General features: G+C 37.6%; 1 protein-coding gene and 1 non-coding gene across 2 annotated transcripts in view; both read left to right on the plus strand.

Annotated features, from left to right (window-relative positions):
* Positions 1-19,754, plus strand: part of LOC134671430 (sortilin-related receptor-like) — a 73,695-nt gene that overhangs the window by 14,419 nt on the left and 39,522 nt on the right. Inside the window, exons 7-8 of the mRNA XM_063529288.1 lie at positions 10,116-10,197; positions 14,731-14,760. Of these exons, the coding sequence (XP_063385358.1) occupies positions 10,116-10,197; positions 14,731-14,760 (112 nt within the window). The remainder of the gene's footprint in view (positions 1-10,115; positions 10,198-14,730; positions 14,761-19,754) is intronic.
* On the plus strand, positions 4,756-4,828 carry Trnag-acc (transfer RNA glycine (anticodon ACC)). Its single transcript has one exon. It is a non-coding gene; the product is annotated as a tRNA-Gly (tRNA).

A 19,754-nucleotide genomic window follows, 5' to 3' on the forward strand; every position in this document is an offset into this window, starting at 1 on the left:
AGTCGGAAGGTTATCAGATAGATCAGGGCTATAAGGTGGATGAAGTATTGTTGTCCAACTGAGCTCCTCTAGAAATTTACAGGTCATTTTCGCCGTATGTGGTCTTGCATTATCATGAAGTAATGATACTTCGAGTCGTTTTGGCTTTTTTTTCTTTAACACCGTTCGCCAACTTCTGTAGTTGGTTCACGTAGGCTTCGCCATTGATAGTCTGATGGTCGTCCAGTAACTCCCACAACAACATTCCTGGCGAATCCCAGAAAACTGACAAGATAAGTTTTTGGCCATGCGGACTGCTTTTCGGCTGTGTTGGTGGCCGTTTATCGGAAGGCATCCATTCATGTAACGTTCTCGTACAAGATACAGGACTCGTCTTCAGTGATGATTGACTCCAGGAAGCTCTTTCTTTGGGGGCGCAACAGCAGACTATTTTCGATTTTAACTAAATCCTTGTAACAAGCCCGCGCTTATAATAAAAAATTTGAAGGGGAAAAATATGCAACAACCAAATACAAATGAATGAAACCTCGCCAACCAAACCAAACACGCCCTCGTAATCTTGGACGACTTCCATCAAGTCCTGAACAAAAGACTCGTGCTTACAATATGGCAATGCCTTGGTAAGTACATCAGCAGTCATCTGCTCAGTAGGCATGTAAGTCAACTCAATAACCTTATTTTCAATAGTCTGACGAATATAGTGATATCTAACGTCCACATGTTTAGATCGTTGTGGAATACTGGATTAGTGGCCAGTCTAGTAGCAGATGACCTTTTTGTTTGCATTTCCAGCACCACGGCTCTCTCTTACGACCAGTAATATCCTTCGTTTTAGACTCGGTCTTGTGCTGTTGCGCTTTTCTCTCGTAGTAGCGCCTTGGAAATTTAATGTTATCGTAAACTTAGGATAAATGTATTACTTAGTGTACGTTTTGCAAGCCAAGTGTGGCAGAACATGCATTCATGTAACCCATCTACTGACATGACAAATTGTACCATCTGTGTAATGTTCTAGCAAAATAAATGATTCTGTTTCTGATAATAGATGCCTCTTATACAAATCCCTTAGGTTAATATTCTGGACCTGTTCCATCATGAGAATATGTATATTTATTCTCACGCGGTCTCTAGACGACAGAATTTGTCTCAAGTAAACTCCAGGTTCAAAGGTGTATGTGAAGTCCCCAATCCGCATTGGGCTAGCGTGGGGACTATAGCCCAAGCCCTCTCGCGCTTGAGAGGAGGCCTGTGCTTAGCAGTGGGACGTATATAGGCCGAAATGATGATGATGATGAAACTCCAGAAGAGTGCAGCATATAGCACGCGAGTGGTGTATACGCTGAGGGACGCAAAATTACGCAAAACGAATCCTATTAGCCTCTTGTGAGCCGCATCCGTCACTGCCTGAACATAATCGCGAAGTCGAAGTCGAATATTAAATATATTGAACCGGGCTACTAACTTTTATAAAGTTGATGACTGCTAATAGAAGAGCCGGCCGCAAATTTTCTAACCGACTTGATACCACGATGAAATGCACAATGATTTCCCATAAAAGTGGTGCTAAGTCCGAATATAGTCTGCCACGGCGGAACTTGCCAAAAGTACGAAAAAGGAGGCCACTTCCGGTGCGATAAAAGGGGGCTTATTTAACCAATCTGATACCGAAATAATAGTTGTGGCAGCAATTAGAAATTTACATATAGACACATAAAAGCGAAGTCTGCCAGTATTTTTTTGCCGGAAGTGCTTGGCAGACGCCCTCAAAGGTGGCCACCGAGACCCCTAATTTAACCCATCTGATACGAGGGTTGCACTGAAAATTTCGGGAATAGAACAAATGGACAAATGTATCGAGTTAAGAATATTTTTACTGTTTTTTAAAGTATTCTCCTGGCATATTGACGTATTTCCCCCTACATCCAAACCAAGTATTAAATTAGTTATTACATTCCAAAGTAGTAGGACCCAAAATGACGTTTTTGAAGGTATCGACTGACCTTCTGGCGACTGGAATTATTGACCGCGTGACTTTTCTTAAAATTTTGGGAATGTATCAAAATCATTAGGACTCAGGTCGGGACTGCATGGCGGATGGTCCATTCATTCGATGTTATTATGCGTTTAATACTCCTTTCTTTGACGAGCGGTGTGTGGGCTGGCGTTATCGTGTTGGAGGATGATGCGTCGGTTACAGATATCTTTTCTAAGTATGCCAACGATTTCAGGCAGGCAAACTGTTGTATACCAATCTGCATTAACTGTCCTGCGATCCTCAAGTGCAACAGTCGCAATATGACCGAATTTGGACACAAAAGTAGCCAGCATCTTTTACGCCGTGCTTCGAGAGCGAACAACCTTAGTTGGTTTTAGCTCGTTTTTATAAACCCAAACTCGAGACTGGTTTTTATTTTCAGGATAGTGTGCGTGTATCAACGTTTCGTCACCCGATACGATATTAAAAATTGCGTTAGAAGTTCCATTGTTGAAACCCTCTCGATTTTACTGGCACCAAAATGACCCAGGCCGTCTTTGGTTCTTCGGAAAGTAAGCGCGGGATCCAACGGAAAAATATTTTTCTTATGCAAAGTTCTGCTTGCAAGATTGTTTGGATTTCACTCATTCGAATCTCCAAAAATGACTGAATTTCATGATATGTGACAAGTCGAACTAATTCAATCAGGTTCCGCACTGAGTCGACGTTTTCTTGAATGATCGCAGATTTCATCATCACTACAATTCACACGATGTCGTTGAAATTCGGAAAACTAGCGATAAATGATCGTCTTTGATGTAACTTCCTCCCCAAATACAGAAATCATCAGATCTAAGCTTTATAATACAGTAAAATTATACATTTTGCGTTTGCGTCAAATCCGGTAGTTCTGATTTTTTGCAGGCATGTTTATGATGTTGGCCCAATGAATAATCCAAGTTTGTGACCTCGAGCGCCGAACGCAACTTTGTCAAAAATCGAATAAACCGCAATTTTTTTTAGATTTGGGCGATTATAACCCTAAAGTACTAGTTTTTGATAGTAACTTCCCAGGACGTTTTTAAAGTAGACTAAATTTGCTACAATAAAACACTAGAATTGTCTCTGTACACCTAATATTGTCCGAGATAAAGCCTTTCCATTTTTTTTTATCAGTTTTTAGCTATAATATAAGGGTTATGTAGGTAATTTATATGGAATTCATCACCGCCACGTTCTATAAAATATTTATTTTCCATAAAAAACTGTATGAGTGCCTATTTTGAATAAATATTTTTTTTTGAAAAATGAATATTTTGTAGAACGTGGCGGTGATGAGTTCCATATAAATTACCTACCTAAACCTAATATTATACCTAAGAACTGAAGTAAAATTATAAAATTTTGAAAGGCTCTATCTCGGAAAATATTAGATGTACAGAGATAATTCTAGTGTCTTATTGTAGCAAATTTAGTATATTTTAAAAACGCCCTAGAAAGTTATTACCAAAAACTAGTACTTTACGGTTATAATCACCCAAATCTAAAAAAATTGCTGTTTATTCGATTTTTGACAAAGTTGCGTTCGGCGCTCGAGGTCACAAACTTGGATTATTCATTGGGCCAACATCATAAACAAGTCTGCAAAAATCAGAACTACCGGATTTGACGCAAAAGAGCCAGGTTACAAAATTTGACAAAGTTACTGGATTATTAGATTTGTGATAAATCACTTTTAAAATAGTAAAATATCATTACTCTTAAATTTTGCTGCGTTTGTTCCATTTTGTCAACGGCCACTCCGCTTTGAAAACAAATAAAAAAAAGTGTGTAGTTTATTTTATCAAACTGCCTGTTGAGTTGAGTTACCAGACCTCTATGATTATAAAAAGGATGAATTTGTATCATAAATGTATAATTAAATAAGCGATTCCCGAATCTTTCAGTGCAAGCCTCGTACCACCATGAAACCAATTCCAGTCGGTAGGTATGAACCCTCATGTTAGAAATATATAAGTCTGCCAAGGCTTTTCCTGCCGAAACAGCTTGGCAGACGACATTATGTGAGCAAGGTAACCATCGGTTACCCTACACTAACCCATCTGATACCACCATGAAACCAATGCCAGTTGGTAGGAATGAACCCCCATTTTAGAAATATATAAGTCTGCCAAGGTTTTTCCTGCCGAAACACCTTGGCAGACGAGATTATAAGCAAGATGACCATCGGTTACCGTACACTAACCCATCTGATACCACGATGAAACCAATTCCAGTCGGTAGGTATGAATCCTCATTTCAGGAATATATAAGTCTGCCAGGGCTTTTCCTGCCGAAACACCTTGGCAGACGAGATTGTGTTAGCAGGGTGTACATCAGTTACCCTACGTCAACCCATATGATACCACCATGAAACCAATTCCAGTCGGTAGGTATGTACCCCCATTTCAGGAATATATAAGTCTGCCAAGGCTTTTCCTGCCGAAACACCTTGGCAGACGAGATTATAAGCAAGATGGCCATCGGTTACCGTACACTAACCGTAACTGCTAGGTAAAATCGTCTAAATTGAAACTGGATAAAATTACTGTCTTGGTTGAAACTTGAACTCACTGGATCGATACTCCAGCGCTGTGCCATCTGAGCACATCGTAACTGGTGAATTTACAATGTAACTTGGAACTCCAGTAGCCGTTTAAGAAGTGTAACACGCTTAAGGTAGATGTCGCTGTCCCTCTTGACCTGTAATATGGTGGAAAAATTTGCTGGCTATGGATGAGGTCTTGGTGGCTCAGATGGCAGAGCGCTGGAGTACCGATCCAGAGGCCGTGAGTTCAAGTCTCGCCCAAGACAGTATTTTTTTTCCACTTTTAAATTTATTCTAAGCTTAATAGCATCGTTCGCAGACATTTCTGCTTGTTAAAAATTAGGAAATTGTCTAAATTCAGAAAAGTCGGCCAAGTTACTGTTTACTTAATATAACGCACCTTTACTCTTGCTCAAATACTAAACATTACGTTTTTTTTAAATAACAATTACTAAAAATTATATAATTTGACAGTTTTTAAGTACCTAATCCGCAATCTGCGCATCCGCGGATGTACTCCTTTAAATATCCGCATCCGCATCCGCGGATGTCAAAAAATCTGCATCCGTAACATTCTTGCTCTTTTGGGACTTGGGAGCGTGCGTTGTGTGATGAACACTGATATTTGTTCCTGAGTCATGATTGTTTTCTATGTATTTAAGTATTGATATATTATATATTATATACGTCGTTGTCTGAGTACCTACAACACAAGCCTTCTTGAGCTTACCGTGGGGCTTAGTCAATTTATGTAAAAATGTCCTATAATATTTATTTATATATTAAGTATAATTTACTTTCTCCCTTAAATATTGAAGGTAGCGAAAAAGTGTATACAATGTTTAATGTAGAAAATTGTATGTAGATTACTTATGTATTAGAACATTTTTTGCTACAAGCTACCGTTTACGAGTTATTAAAGAAAAACTATAAAAAGGGACCTTTAAACCCGATGACTGATCAGTTCATCAACGTTCATAACATAAATTGACCTACACAATGGATAGACAACAAAATTGAATGTTCCAGTATTTACAGAAACTTAATTGCTAAATTGGGACAGAGCGAACCGAAATGAGCCAGAATGTCCAATTTAAACCTACTACGTATTTTATTCATTGAACTTATTGTCGTAAGCGCCATCGACAATAAGGTCCCTTTTCATAGATAATACCACATATATTAACATAAAAAAATATATACTAAAACCATGCATGAAAATATTGAAAATAATATTTTATTTGGAACTAAATATTACGCAATCGTGTCATTGATTATTTATTTATTTACACCTGAAATGTACAAATGGTGGACTTAATGCCTAAAGGAATTTTACCAGTCAGCCATCATAATCGTAATAATCAATAGCGGGTATATTTACGGGATTAAAAACTAATAATTATAATCTAATTACCAATACAAAATGGATAATATAACGATTACTGTAAACCGTACCTAATTTAATTGAATTTTCCGGTTAAACTCACAATTCATTCGTGCGACATATTGCCAAGAGTCTGTACTCTGTCCTAGGTCTTCATTTTCAAACACCAAGGAGAACATGTCGCACAAGTTACTAAAACACATTTGTTAAACCATAACATAAATTTAATGTCAATGTGAGTATGACCTGACTCATGACATGACACTTTGATTCATAATCGTAATATTGTTAGTCGTCACCTAAGGTCGCAACAATATACTATCGGTTATCGTCTTAGGCCTGAAGATTTCTCTATATTTTGATCTTCTCTGCCTGTGTCCGTTCGGTACTATCACGTTGTAAAAAAAAACTAAAGAGAAAACACGTTTACTAAAAACATATGCATGTATTGTAAAAGTTATTCATGCGAAACGGAATGAACCGTAATCACATCAATTATTATGCCATTAAATAAACGTTTATGTTTTGGTTGAATTTTTACATTTAATTGAGCTTCGATAACACCTTTAAAATAATTGGGGGCAATAAGTTATGCGTATTATTTATAAATAAATAAAAGTTTATCGATACATTTGTCACATGATTGGTTCTGATCTGGCCCCTATTTCACCAACGTGACAGGTGCGATAATTCGACAAGTCTCATTGTTGCTGACGTCACAGGCATCCATGGGCTACGGTTATCGCTTACCATCGGGCGGGCCGCATTCCTGTTTGTCACCATCATTGCATTATTTAAAAAAACTTTATTATATCGGCAAAAAACAGGTATTTCTCTTGTGATGTTTATGATGACAATTGTCACAAGATTTCAAAGAACTTTCGGTAATTCTTGACAGCAAATGAGTTCTGTGTCGGAATTTCGTGACAATTGTCGTATTTCTTGTGACAATTGTCATTAGCTTCGCAAAATAAATAGTTATTTACTGGCGATATAGTGGAGTTTTTTTTAATTAACATGTTCGTGGCAAACAACCACACCGCCCGTCTGATGGTAAGCGGTTACCGTAGCCTATGGAGGCCTGTGACGTCAGTAACAGTGATGTCGACAAATGCGACATTTGTCACGTTGGTGAAATAGGGCCCTGATAGGAAAATATAAATACCTAGGTATTTACAGTTATACTGACGTAATAATTATAAATAAGTAGTAGATAAAGTTTGTCAAAGGACTGTCTCGTTTCAATCATAGACAGCGAGAATTATACTATCTTTGTCTTACACTAGTACTAGCACCCAAAAGAAAAGGATGAGTATAGTTTTCCTGGTTCTTACTGACTGACAAATTGGTTTGACCAACTATATGTACATTATCGACCATCGTGTATTTATAATATGTATAATATATACATAGGTAATTTACCATCAGGCCATTCGTCTACCCGGTTACCTCCTACATCATAAAAAAATCCATTAATTGTGACAACATACAGTCAAAAAGACAGCTTCTTACCGAAAAACGGAGAAGTGATCCGATGCTAAAGTGCCCATAACGTTTGTGGCATAGGTATCACTTCAGACACAATCAATATAATGTTCGTTACCCAATCAAAATTGGGTAAAGGAAACCTGAGTATTACTAATATGTATTGTTGATTTTATCAAGTAGAATGCAAGGATAACCCTTAATTTATTGAAACTAAATCGCAATAGATAGTAAGGAATATAATACGAATAATAGGTATATCCAGAACTACATACATAATACAGATAAAAGAATGGCGCTGTAGCCACTAGCCACTCATATCAGGAGGTAAAAACGAAAGCCCAGAATAGGCCAGGCCCTCTTAATATTGATGAATAGGTATGTATCAAATGTGTCAATCTATAACAATGTCATGAGGAGTAGCACTAGTGATATATTAAATTACATAAACATGTAATGTACTCGTAACAGATAAATACATTGTGTAAATAATGGTGTTGTGTTTGCCGAGACACGCTCTTTGCCCAAACAAATTTGTATTAATCTACTTACAAACATACTGTTATGAAATGATTACATTTTGAGGTTACTTAATTATAAAAAAATTCGTCGTCATCGTCACTTAGCTGAGTAAGGGCTCATTTAGACGGTGCGAGAACTCGCATGCGAGTTTCATTAAATTGCGTTATTTGATCGGTCGCCCGAATTGATGTAACCTCAATAGTCCGCAATGTAACTAAAAACGCATGCGAGTTCGCGCGCCGTTTAAATAAGCCCTAAGGCTTTTTTCTAAAATAAAAACATTGCCTTACCAGAGGGAACCCTCTGTCAATTAGGAAGATATAGATATAGCATAGGTGCTGCACAAGACTAAATATACCAGAAAATTTTCCCTTTTAAAAGTAAATTAAAATTCAGTTCTTCAAATTTTAAAATTTGATTTTTTAGTTAAAACAGCCAACTTCGTATAAGAGGCATGTTAAGAGACGTTAAATTCCTAATTCCTACGTAGTGTTCATAAACTATTTGAGGGTTCCACTTAGCATAAATAAAAACAGATGGCGCATTTACACAAGTAGTTTAAGGGCCAACGAAATAGGGCCACTCCACTTATCATTCTTAAATTTACGTAAATTAATGCGCTATTGTATAAATAAGTTATGCAGGCAAGTACCTAGTGCCAAGATAGTAGGAAGCATAATACCTATTTTAAATACTATTTGATTGTTTAAACTAGAGATGCAACGGATAGTTGTTTGGCCGGATATTCGGCCAGCGGAATTATACCTACATTTCGGTTTTCCAGGTGCGTATTCTGCAGGTTTGACCTGTTTCCTAGTGAACGTTCGCGCGGACACATTTCTGGGTTCTAAATGAGTGCGCGTGCAAGTCAGTGGAATATTTAAATTGTTTTAAAATAGTAAACAAGTACGATTATGACCGTGTCTGTTTCTTAAATACAATTTGTTTACTCCAAAATCAAGCAATATTACTAATATTACTATCCGGTATCCGGCCGGATGGTAAAATAATGGCTGGATAGGCCGGATACCGGATAGTAACCGGATATCCGGCGCATCTCTAGTTTAAACGTTAGTGCAGTTGATCGGTAAATCGGTATTGCATAAAAATATCTTAAAACAGACACCCTGTCAACAAAGCAAGTGTACAGTCAGCAGCAGAAGCTGCTAAGCGGGTGAGGTGTTCAAAATTACCTTGACACGCTCTTATTCTCTCAACAATAAAGTAGCGTAAAGATCATTTTGAACACCTGGTCCGCTTAGCAACTTCTGCTGTTGACTGTACCTTTGGCAAAACAGCTACGCATACAAAATACGACACGTCAGTGCTACATATACCTACTCTGTGTTCTTAAATATCGAAATCATGATTTTAACATAAAATATTTACCTATTTCAAACCAATTTCGGTACAAACTGCCGTGGGACTTAGTAGGGGGCTTCAATAATTCGTTCTAATCTTATCGCTTAGTATGAGTACGTTTTATAAGGTTTCGTGCTCTGAATAACTTAGGTCTTCCATGAGTCATATTCACTAAGACCTATGCCAGACTTGGATGGCGCCGAATAATTATCTTCTGTATAAATAAATATGTACATTTTAACTTTAGCGTGGTTAATTCGTTTTTCCGTTCCTTAGATATGTACTTTCACTTGACAGATTACGCACAGGATAAACAGTTGAATGTGATCGTGCGTGAATTTTCTTTGTTATTCTGTCCCGTCGGCCAGGCGACAATATTAGCATAGTTTCTTAGAAAAAATGTGAAAAAATGTTAATACATACTAAGTTCTACTAATATGCTAAGTTAACCCATTATACCTGCCATAAAAAAATATGTGGTCATTTCAAATATCATAAAACCGGCGTTTTAAAAGTGACTCAGGAGACCATATCAAAGAGTGATAAAAAAAGTTCACACTGGTACAATCGTGAGACTTATAATTTTAAACAACAATATATCCTTCAAATGTTCTAGAGTTCCAAGAAATAATTTTTAGAAATGCAAGCGTGAAAATAGGGTTGATAATTTTTACACAAAGGTCGCGAACGTACGCTAGTCTAAACAAACATTATGCCAACGGCCATTGCCCAGTTTGTTTACTGTTTGCTCAGCATGTTCGTTAAAACGACCTTGTTTTCAGAAACGACCTTGTTTTCAGGCAAGCCGCTCAACTGTCACATCGAGAATTCGTGCAGCCTCCACTTATGCCAGAAATTCAGTCAGCTGTACCCGGTGACGAGGTGAGAATTAATTATTATTACTGGCTGAGATGCCAAAGCGATCGTCTTTTGGTTTAGATACTCTGCTTCAACATTGCGTACTACCATGCCAAACATTGCCTGGCTAAAAACAATTTTATGGTACTCTACCGAATCCCGTACCGTACCGACATTACTGCAACATTCCCTGTTAATTTTATTCAACTATATAGGGAATTGTTTTTTATTGGTATAGAAGTTTTGTGTACTTATTAACGCTTATATTTTTCTAGAAATCGATTACAACAAATTAATATTTTTCAAGGGATTATGCGTATCTATGCATGCTTTTCATTTAGTATTGCGGCGAGAGCATGGTATTATAATAACTTCCGGTTATTATGTATGCATATATTGAAATGTCGCAAAATTGCGCACCTACTTACCTAAGTTGTCATTTAAATTGTGACTCCTCATTCTGCTAGCACTAATAATTGTTATGTTTACGCTGCAATCGTTGTTTACGTAACTTACATATTGTGTACAATAGTATATACATATAATATAATAGGTATTATTTTCTAACAATAATTTCCTGAGCTAGCCAATCTAATTTGCTAGTCTACAATTATTAGGCTTAAAATGTTCACTTAACAATATAATATTATATATACTGAAGAGAATTATATTTCCTCATTTTGAAAGCCGATGTCACGCGGGCTTTAAAAACGAGTCAATTGACATCTCTTTTGTCAAAATCGGTTTAGTAAGTTCTAAGATACGGTCGGACACGAAAACAATACAAACATACGTACCTACTGTTACGATTTTAGCCTTTCCTTTTACCTTTGCCTTACTTCTTTTGTTTTTCCTTACCTAGCCATTAAAAAAAAAAGATCAGTTTACACTTAGCAGTAAAGTTACCAGTCATTATTTACGTTGTAAATAGTGATGACCCGGGTATGTCCTTAAACTACGTCCAAGACCAGCGGTGGACGGGCAGCAGCGTCCCTCAAATTCGGTATACTAGACTGCGATCGCCAACCCGCCTGCCAAGCGTGGCGATTATGGCATTCACCCCCCATAACAAGGGGGAGGTCTATGTTCAGCAGTGGATGATGAAATAGTGATGTACCGACTATTGATTTGGCCGACTAGCCGACTAATCGGCGCTCGGATGGCCGATTAGTCGGCCGACTAGTCAACTAGTCGGTCGGATCATTCGTTTCGTCTAAGTTCAGTTCATATGCACTTAAAAAACAACCGTTTTACCCCTTTCGTCGCGCTATTCGTCATATTATAAATAGTAATGCTGAAAAATAAAATAAATAAATAAATACTAAGGCTCTTTTCATACGACGACCGGACTATCGGACAAGAAAGCGACCAAGCGGTCAATAATTCGATCAAAAGTTTCCGTAAGCACCCTAAATATGAATTTGGGTAAAATAGGTGAAAAGCTTATGGTAAATATTTACTGTTTATTTATTTTTGTCCCGTTTCTCTGTCACTTATAAAGCCGACTAATCGGCCATTTTTGCCGACTAATCGCCGACTAATCGCCGACTTCAAATGGGGCCGGATAGTCTGCTTTCCCGACTAGTAGGCGACTAGTCGGTACAGCACTAGTTGTAAAGGCTGGTACAAAGAAACTAGTGTTATCAACAGCTCTCGTTTCACGATAAAGTGTAACATTACACTTGACAACCGCTTAGTAGCGATAACATTGTTTGACCTCGAACTCGGAATAAGGATGCGGGCAGTGAGCATTTCAACTTGTGGTTTGTTATTCTGTCAGGCAAAACTGTTGAACAGGTTTAGATGAAATTTGGCACAAATACTGCCCGATTCGAAATTTAAGATACCGTAATTAATCTATCTAGAAACGATATGGATTAGATGAATCAGTGTCAAAAATTTCGTTTGAATAAACGTCGTTTTTGACACTGACATATCTAATCTATGTCGTTTCTAGATCTATTAACTGACGTCGAAAGTTCGAATCGGGCCGTTATACAGATTTTTTTTATTAACCTAAGGCCCACTTGCACCATTCCACTAACCCGGGGTTAGGCGGTAAAACCATTAACCTAGTGTCAAGTTGTACTGGTATCCATGGTAACTCCAGGTTTAACCGGTTAACCCCGGGTTAGTGGAATGGTGCAAGTGGGCCTAAGTGTCCCACTGCTGGGCTATGGCCTCCCCTCTTTCCCGCCATATGGTCCTATTCGATGCACACTCCCGCATCAATCATCGCTCAATGGTGATATTAAAACCTAGAAACCTAGTTTCTAGGGGGCGGGCTTATAACACGAAGCCTTACGCCTGTCGCCTGTTGCTGTTGCAAAAAACGTTTAAAAGTGCGATTATCGTAGTAAGGATACTTGGCCTGAATGCCCTGAATGGCTTCACTCTGGCCTGGATTCATTTTTTAGGCCTGATTGTTCTAAAATTATTGATGTATTGTATCGCGAAATCGCGATAGGCACAAGCAAATTGGCTTGTAATTCATAATCAAGATTTAATCAATTATATTTAGGTTAATTAAAAATTTAAATAGACTTATCTTCCTGGTGTTGTCCCGGATTTTAACCATTTTAAGTTTTCCTTCAATCGAATAAGTATCAAATGATATAGAAGTTCTAAGAAGCAAAACACGTCTAACTGATTATCGGTTGAACTGTGTATGTCTTTGCTATAAACTTAGCTTAGGTTAACAAACAGATAAGTTTGTTGACTAACCCCCTAACTCCCCGAAGTCCCCATGTCCTTTTTATAGGACAAATCGATATAGTACATATCTACATATGATTATAAACCGTGGTTCGAAATTGTGACCGTTTGTATCTCATACCGTAAGATGACCAGCGCTATCAACAAAATCATGAGTCAGTTAACCTACTGATAAAGTGTTTCCTAGCTCTGGTTCGGTTCGAAGAAATCATCGGGTCGACTTACAGTCCATTGTAGGAAGTGAACTTCCTGCGTGTAGTCGAAATCACTGCACTGGTTAGAATCTTCATGGTTTATATAATAGGAGCATTCCATGAAATTGTCTACCGTTTATCCCGTACTAACGCGAATCTGAAGATTTGCAGGTATAAGAGTTTCTTTTTCTATAAGAAATGGTCAAAAATATGCACAGAAAAATAATCGCCTGCTTTAAATGCAAAAAAAAATTCGCAACACACGAAATAAAATCTCTAGAATTTCAGGAAAATATCACAAGAAACAAGGGAAAATTTCATTATAGAAGTGGAACGTTTGAGACCATATAAAAATGAGGAGTTCTTGAAATTTATCTATGTGGAAATTTTTAAATTTTGCCTGACGGCACATCGTACAATCCATATTATTCTGACCCCATCGGTACATGGCAAAGTATAGTAATAATTTCACTATAAGTGTAACAGAACAACAAAGGGGTCCATTTCCAAAAACACTTGCACTTTTTGGCGTATTTGTTTATAAACACTGAATAGGATCGTATTCTGTACAATCAGTATTCTAAGTGAATCATATGATAGCGACGTCTCGCGTTCGTTCGTTGAACTCCCTCATTGTGCTCTTAACTCTGCTTGATAATGCTACTCGTGTTTTCGTCTTTCTTGAATGGATCCTTTGGTAAGGGTTGATTACCTACATGACTACGGAAAAACCGAAAAAGGTTTATGATTTTGACTACGACTACTTCTTCTTCCTAGCGTGGTGCGTGGTGTATTGATTTATTGACATTAAAGTTAATTGTTGTTGTCATTATTTTTATAAAGTTGTGATTGATGTCAATAAAATTTTAATGACGACTATTGTAGACTTTCGGAACCATACTCGGATAATTATTAGGAAATGCACGAATCAACTCGTTTATTTTGATAAAGGATGAAACTTGATAATATCCTGTTTAGTATTTTTAGACGCACGAATTTGATTGCATCATGTATAAAATTCGATACAGTTAACTGATCGTTCGTAAGCCTTATTGTATAGACAATAAGGTCCAACAAATGTTATTTAAGCGTGTTGGTACATTGTAAACCAGACAACAGGATAAGTTACAAATTGTGCGATTGAAGGTTTTTTGCCGCCAGCTGTGATTCGTAGAATTAATTGGTTTATCAATGCCGTATTGGTTTTCCTGGTTGAAAAATTGTTCTTTTATTTTCCTATAAGTTTTTTCCAACGCTTAACTTTATAACGCTCAAAAAATATGTACTGCATGTATAAATATGACGATGGCAAACCAGCGTGCGGCAGACATACGATGTGATGTGCCAAGGGAAAGTTTTAAATACCTATGCCGAAGTTTTCACATTTTCGAAACTTAAAATTCTACGAAACTTATAATATCTAAATTGGAAACTTGCATTAGGTATGCACGTCGCTAATTTGTACGTATCCAAATCCTACTGACACCTTATAATATGTGTATGTTTATTATGAGCCGTAGAAAAAAGCCAGGGCAACGCTAGGCAAATGAAGATGAAATATAGCGCAGCCATTATCTATCTAATAAAATATTATATAAGCACTTTTTATGTATAGCAAATGACTAGGCATTGTTTATATATATTGCAGGCCTCCAAGGAATGTACGCAACAACTTAAGGTAAATTAGTGAGGTGTAATCAAAAAGTGTTTTCCCAAGTTGGCAAATTGAATGAAACAATCTTTATTTAATTGTAACATATTGTTTTTTGAATTGATTGATTTAGTAGTTGAAGTAGACATAACAAAACCAGTACGGTTATGATGGTCGTTTTTGTCTATGTGACAGCGTGATAAAACAGTGTCCGTCACTTTCTATCCCACGGTGTTAAAAAGTGACAGTTATTTTATCAGGTGGATAAAGATGGATAAAGCCATCCATAATACGCCGGCAGAAGCGCTATCATGGTCGCATTTTTATTACCTGTCATGCCATCCGTTACTTTCGCACTTACCTACTCGTATATTATTTGTTAGAAAGTGACAGGCATGGTAACAAATGATAAAGACTAATTTATGTATAAAGTGTATTTATCCTTACGTGTCTTATCAAGTTATCATATAAAAAAAAAATTAGACATCTTATCGTAATTTCAGGTGTTTTTGAGGTGATCCGTCCATTACTTGGGATTTTTGATGAAAATCTTATACTTACTAATAAAATAAAATAATTATTACTTAATATATTTTACTGACATTAAAACTCTTCAAGGGGCCTCTACGTGTTGGATCTATATCCCCACGCAAGCCTATCAAAAGACCGGGATTTATAGGCCCGTGAAATCCAAGGAGATACAAATTATATTTATATTTTCAGTGGTTATTTAGTTAATTTCAATACTTTGTGAGTTTCTTTAAGTATACAACAACATTTTAAGTAATGATTATTGTCTAATTCCAGAGAAAACTGTGTTCATTAACACTTCCAGAAGTGATTGTGTACATGATAGGACAAGTAAGGATGAATACACTGTAGATACCAAATTCAACTGGCAAAAGGTGATACCAAACTGATTGTACCTACAGTCGCCATCGTATATATCGGAGCGGCCAAGGTGCTCACAAATATCTGAGCACGCCTCTATTGTCAGGGCGTTAGAGTGCTTGTTCAGATATTGTGAACACCTCGGCCGCTCCGATATATCTGATGGCGACTGTACACCAAGTTGACATTTCAATAAAACTTTCTCAATTGCCCCGGGCATTGCCCATCGACTGTTTCATTTGATTCGTCAACGAGTATGTTTTGTAATGTGCTTAACAGGCTAAATATCGTGTGTCTATGTTTTGCAACGATTCATTTTTTATTTATTTACGTACGTTCATACAAAAAAGCCCAGGGTTCGATTGATTTTATTTGACTGTCATTTTTTTCTCATGCTTGTTTGTATAATAATTTCCTTATTATTTATTGATAGTTTATGCACGACATGGCATGGTTGCTGTGTAATAGCGTAATAATAGTAGTTAGTAGAATAAAAGCACATACATGTTATTATTTATTGGTGAAGTGTCAGTATGTCATCATTATCCTATCAAATGCTAAGAAAATTGTAATCAATGGAGCATGAGTCTGCTTTTATGAATTATCCTTTGTATCTCTACCCTCAATATAAATAAAGTATATAAGACGTATGTATTTAAATATGAGGCATCAAACATTATATTGAAGTACCTAACTATTAAGGTCGCCTCCATAAACTCGCGAACTAAATTGACATGAGTTTGACAAATAAAATGATACCAGGAATAGCAAAGAAAAAATAGTCACGGGTATATGTCGATAAAATGATATCGATAAGTAAAATATTGCACTTACTACCCATGTCATAATTATAAAGGGGTCACAAACGATTTCGATTAATATGAATGTGACGAGAAAAGTGGTTAATTCGATTGTAAGATTGTGTCGTTACCAATCAAATCAGGAGGTGCGGATGAGAAACTGACAAATTTCAGTGTCATGTTAGTGTGCAACAACTTGCCGTTCTTTATTTCAAGAGCTCGGTTGTCGCCATAAATCTAAAAAAAACGCTGGTGGCCTAGCGGTGAGAGCGTGCGACTTGCAATCTGGAGGTCGCGGGTTCAAACCCTGGCTCGTACCAATGAGTTTTTCGGAACTTATGTACGAAATATCATTTGATATTTACCAGTCGCTTTTCGGTGAAGGAAAACATCGTGAGGAAACCGGACTAATCCCAATAAGGCCTAGTTTACCCTCTGGGTTGGAAGGTCAGATGGCAGTCGCTTTCGTAAAAACTAGTGCCTACGTCAAATCATGGGATTAGTTGTCAAGCGGACCCCAGGCTCTTATGAGCCGTGGCGAAATGCCGGGATAACGCGAGGAAGAAGGAGGTTGTCGCCATAAATCTAAAATTGGTGATTTAATTTTATACATGTGGCCGGTAGATGAGATTGATCCATAATTATTTATACTTGGTCAAGCAGATCTTGTCAGTAGAAAAAGGCGGCAAATTTGAAAAATGAAGGCGCGAAGGGATATCGTCTCAAAGTAAATTTGAATTTCGCGCCTTTGTCTACTGACAAGATTTGCTTGACCATCTATAAATCTTGACCTAATTGTCAACTTAAACGTCCAGTTTAGGGACTGGTCTTCACAATCGAAGCCATAGGGATAGCGAGGCGATTTAATTTTTGCGTCCACACCACTCGAATTAAATGAGAAATTAATCACATTATACGAAATATTTCCCCGTCTGGGCCGGCCTTTTTTGTATTTTGAGCCAAAATCACTTTTTCTATGTTATCACCTACAACTTAATTGTTACTCCAGCTGTAAGTTTTCCTAACAAACAAATAAAACAAAATAAATATAATAAAATATTTACAATATGTTTATTCAATATCCTTGTCTCTATTAGGTACTATAAAATTGCACAATTTTGGAAATACCGACATTCTCTAATTCAAACTTTTTTGAAAATATCGATATGAACAACACTGGCCAAACTGTGGTATCATTTGTGCACACTGACCTGTCAATTTAGTTCGCGAGTTTCTGGAGGCAACTGTAGGTTTGCTTGCTATTTCGATAAGAACCTGTTTAATATCAGGCTGATATTATATCACATAAGAATACACACATGTTGAACATATCAATGTTGTTATCATAAAACAACAACAAACTAACCCAATCTGTGTTGCGTAATTATATTAACCCGGCCATATTTTCCAAAAACAACTCATCGTTGTTTTGTTTGTGGTTAGTTTTAACTGCTTTTTATCACCCCGAATCATTCATGATAAAACGTAATAAAAACGTCGAAATTATCCACGCGATAAAGTGATAAATAATGATATTGTCGATGACTGTCTCTTTCAATTGTCAATCGAGCGGTGTACTCAAGTTTGATTTGTCACGTAGATAATTCCATCCTTCATTTGCTCACAGCCCTCACAGGACGTTCAGTAGACATCCTAATCTATACATATAATAAAGCTGTAGACGGTCGAAAGTCTGTACATGGAAGATATTTGAAAAAAAGTTGGCTGGGGATACTTAGAACCGATAACAGAACACGTTCCAACAGTTTTTAGAATTTTTGTCTGTTTGTCTGTTTATCTGTTTGTCTGTTTATTTGAACGCGCATCACGTGAAAACGGCTGAACGGATTTTGATGAAAACTTTACTAATCTGTCGAGACAATCTCCGGCCAGGTTATAGGCTATAAAAAATCAACCCATATAAGGGGGGGTAGCCACAATACTCGCTTGATTTAAGTTTGCCCCTGAATCTTATGGCGCTACTTAGGAAGGAGGGGCAAACTTTTTCGTGTCTGGTTGGGACTAAAAGTAAAAAAACCGGGCAAGTGCGAGTTGGACTCGCGCACGAAGGATTCCGTACTATAATGCAAAAACCGGCAAAAATAAAACGGTCACCCATCCAAGTACTTGACCCCGCCCGACGTTGCTTAACTACGGTCTAAAATCACGTTTGTTGTATGGGAGCCCCACTTAAATCTTTATTTTATTTAGTTTTTAGTATTTGTTGTATAGCGGCAACAGAAATACATCATCTGTGAAAATTTCAACTGTCTAGCTATCACGGTTCGTGAGATACAGCCGGGTGACAGACGGACGGATGGACAGCAGAATCTTAGTAATAGGGTCCCGTTTTACCCTTTGGGTACGGAACCCTAAAAATGTACAACTGTCTATCAAATTGCGTTTTTATATCGAAAAATTTTCGCGCTCGCTTCGCTCGCGTTTTCAAAACCATTCTATGATATGATAAAGGTGATATTCGGTTGGCAACTGCAACAGCGTTACTCTGTTGCAACGTTACTGCTGCGACACTGTCAATTTTCGTCATAAAATGATGTGACTGATTTCCGTACTAAAAGTAAGAGAGTGAGGGTACGTATGAACATTTCCAACGTAGGCATTCGATTTGACCTTACGCGGACGCCCTTAAAGTCATGGAAAAAATCTTGCTGTCGGGCTTGCGGCCAGCCGATTTTTTCGACATAGGTTACCGATTTTATAGCGAATTTTGCTCTCTTGCACGGCAGATTTGTCGGCCAAGGCGAGTTGCTACTTAGCCGCGATCCTGAGACCTAACTGTCAATGTGATACCACTTTGGCAGTTAGGTCTCAGGGGCCCCGTGAAAGCCGAAAACTAAAAGCATCCTATCAAGTACCGCTTTCGAGTGAAGCCAAAGAGCGAGCAATAGAAGAGTCGTGATTACATGCATAGATTCGATTTCAAGCCACTGTTTTGCAGTTCGGCGTGAGGTCTTATGCAAGGCATGCCCCCTTACGGCAAAGTTGATCTTCTGCCTTAATTACACTTGGGCGTGGATCCAAATCCAAGCTTTCCTCTTTCACAGCCGGGCCTTCTGCCTTGCTCACATTTCGCCAATACAATTCACTTGGTCAATTCCAAGCTCTGCTTTCTTGCATCTTTTCTGTATGAAAACAACCTCGCTGAGACCCTTAAATATCAAGCCCTATGCGAAGCTAGGCTGAAAGAAAACTGTCACATCCCTCCTCTGTATGAAATCCTGGATTCGCGCCTGGTTGGGACTAAAAGTAAAAATGTACAACTGTCTATCAAATTGCGTTTTTTATATCGAAAATAGTACTCTGTTGCAA

This window comes from Cydia fagiglandana, chromosome 15 (assembly GCF_963556715.1).
Source record: "Cydia fagiglandana chromosome 15, ilCydFagi1.1, whole genome shotgun sequence".
Taxonomy (NCBI): domain Eukaryota; kingdom Metazoa; phylum Arthropoda; class Insecta; order Lepidoptera; family Tortricidae; genus Cydia; species Cydia fagiglandana.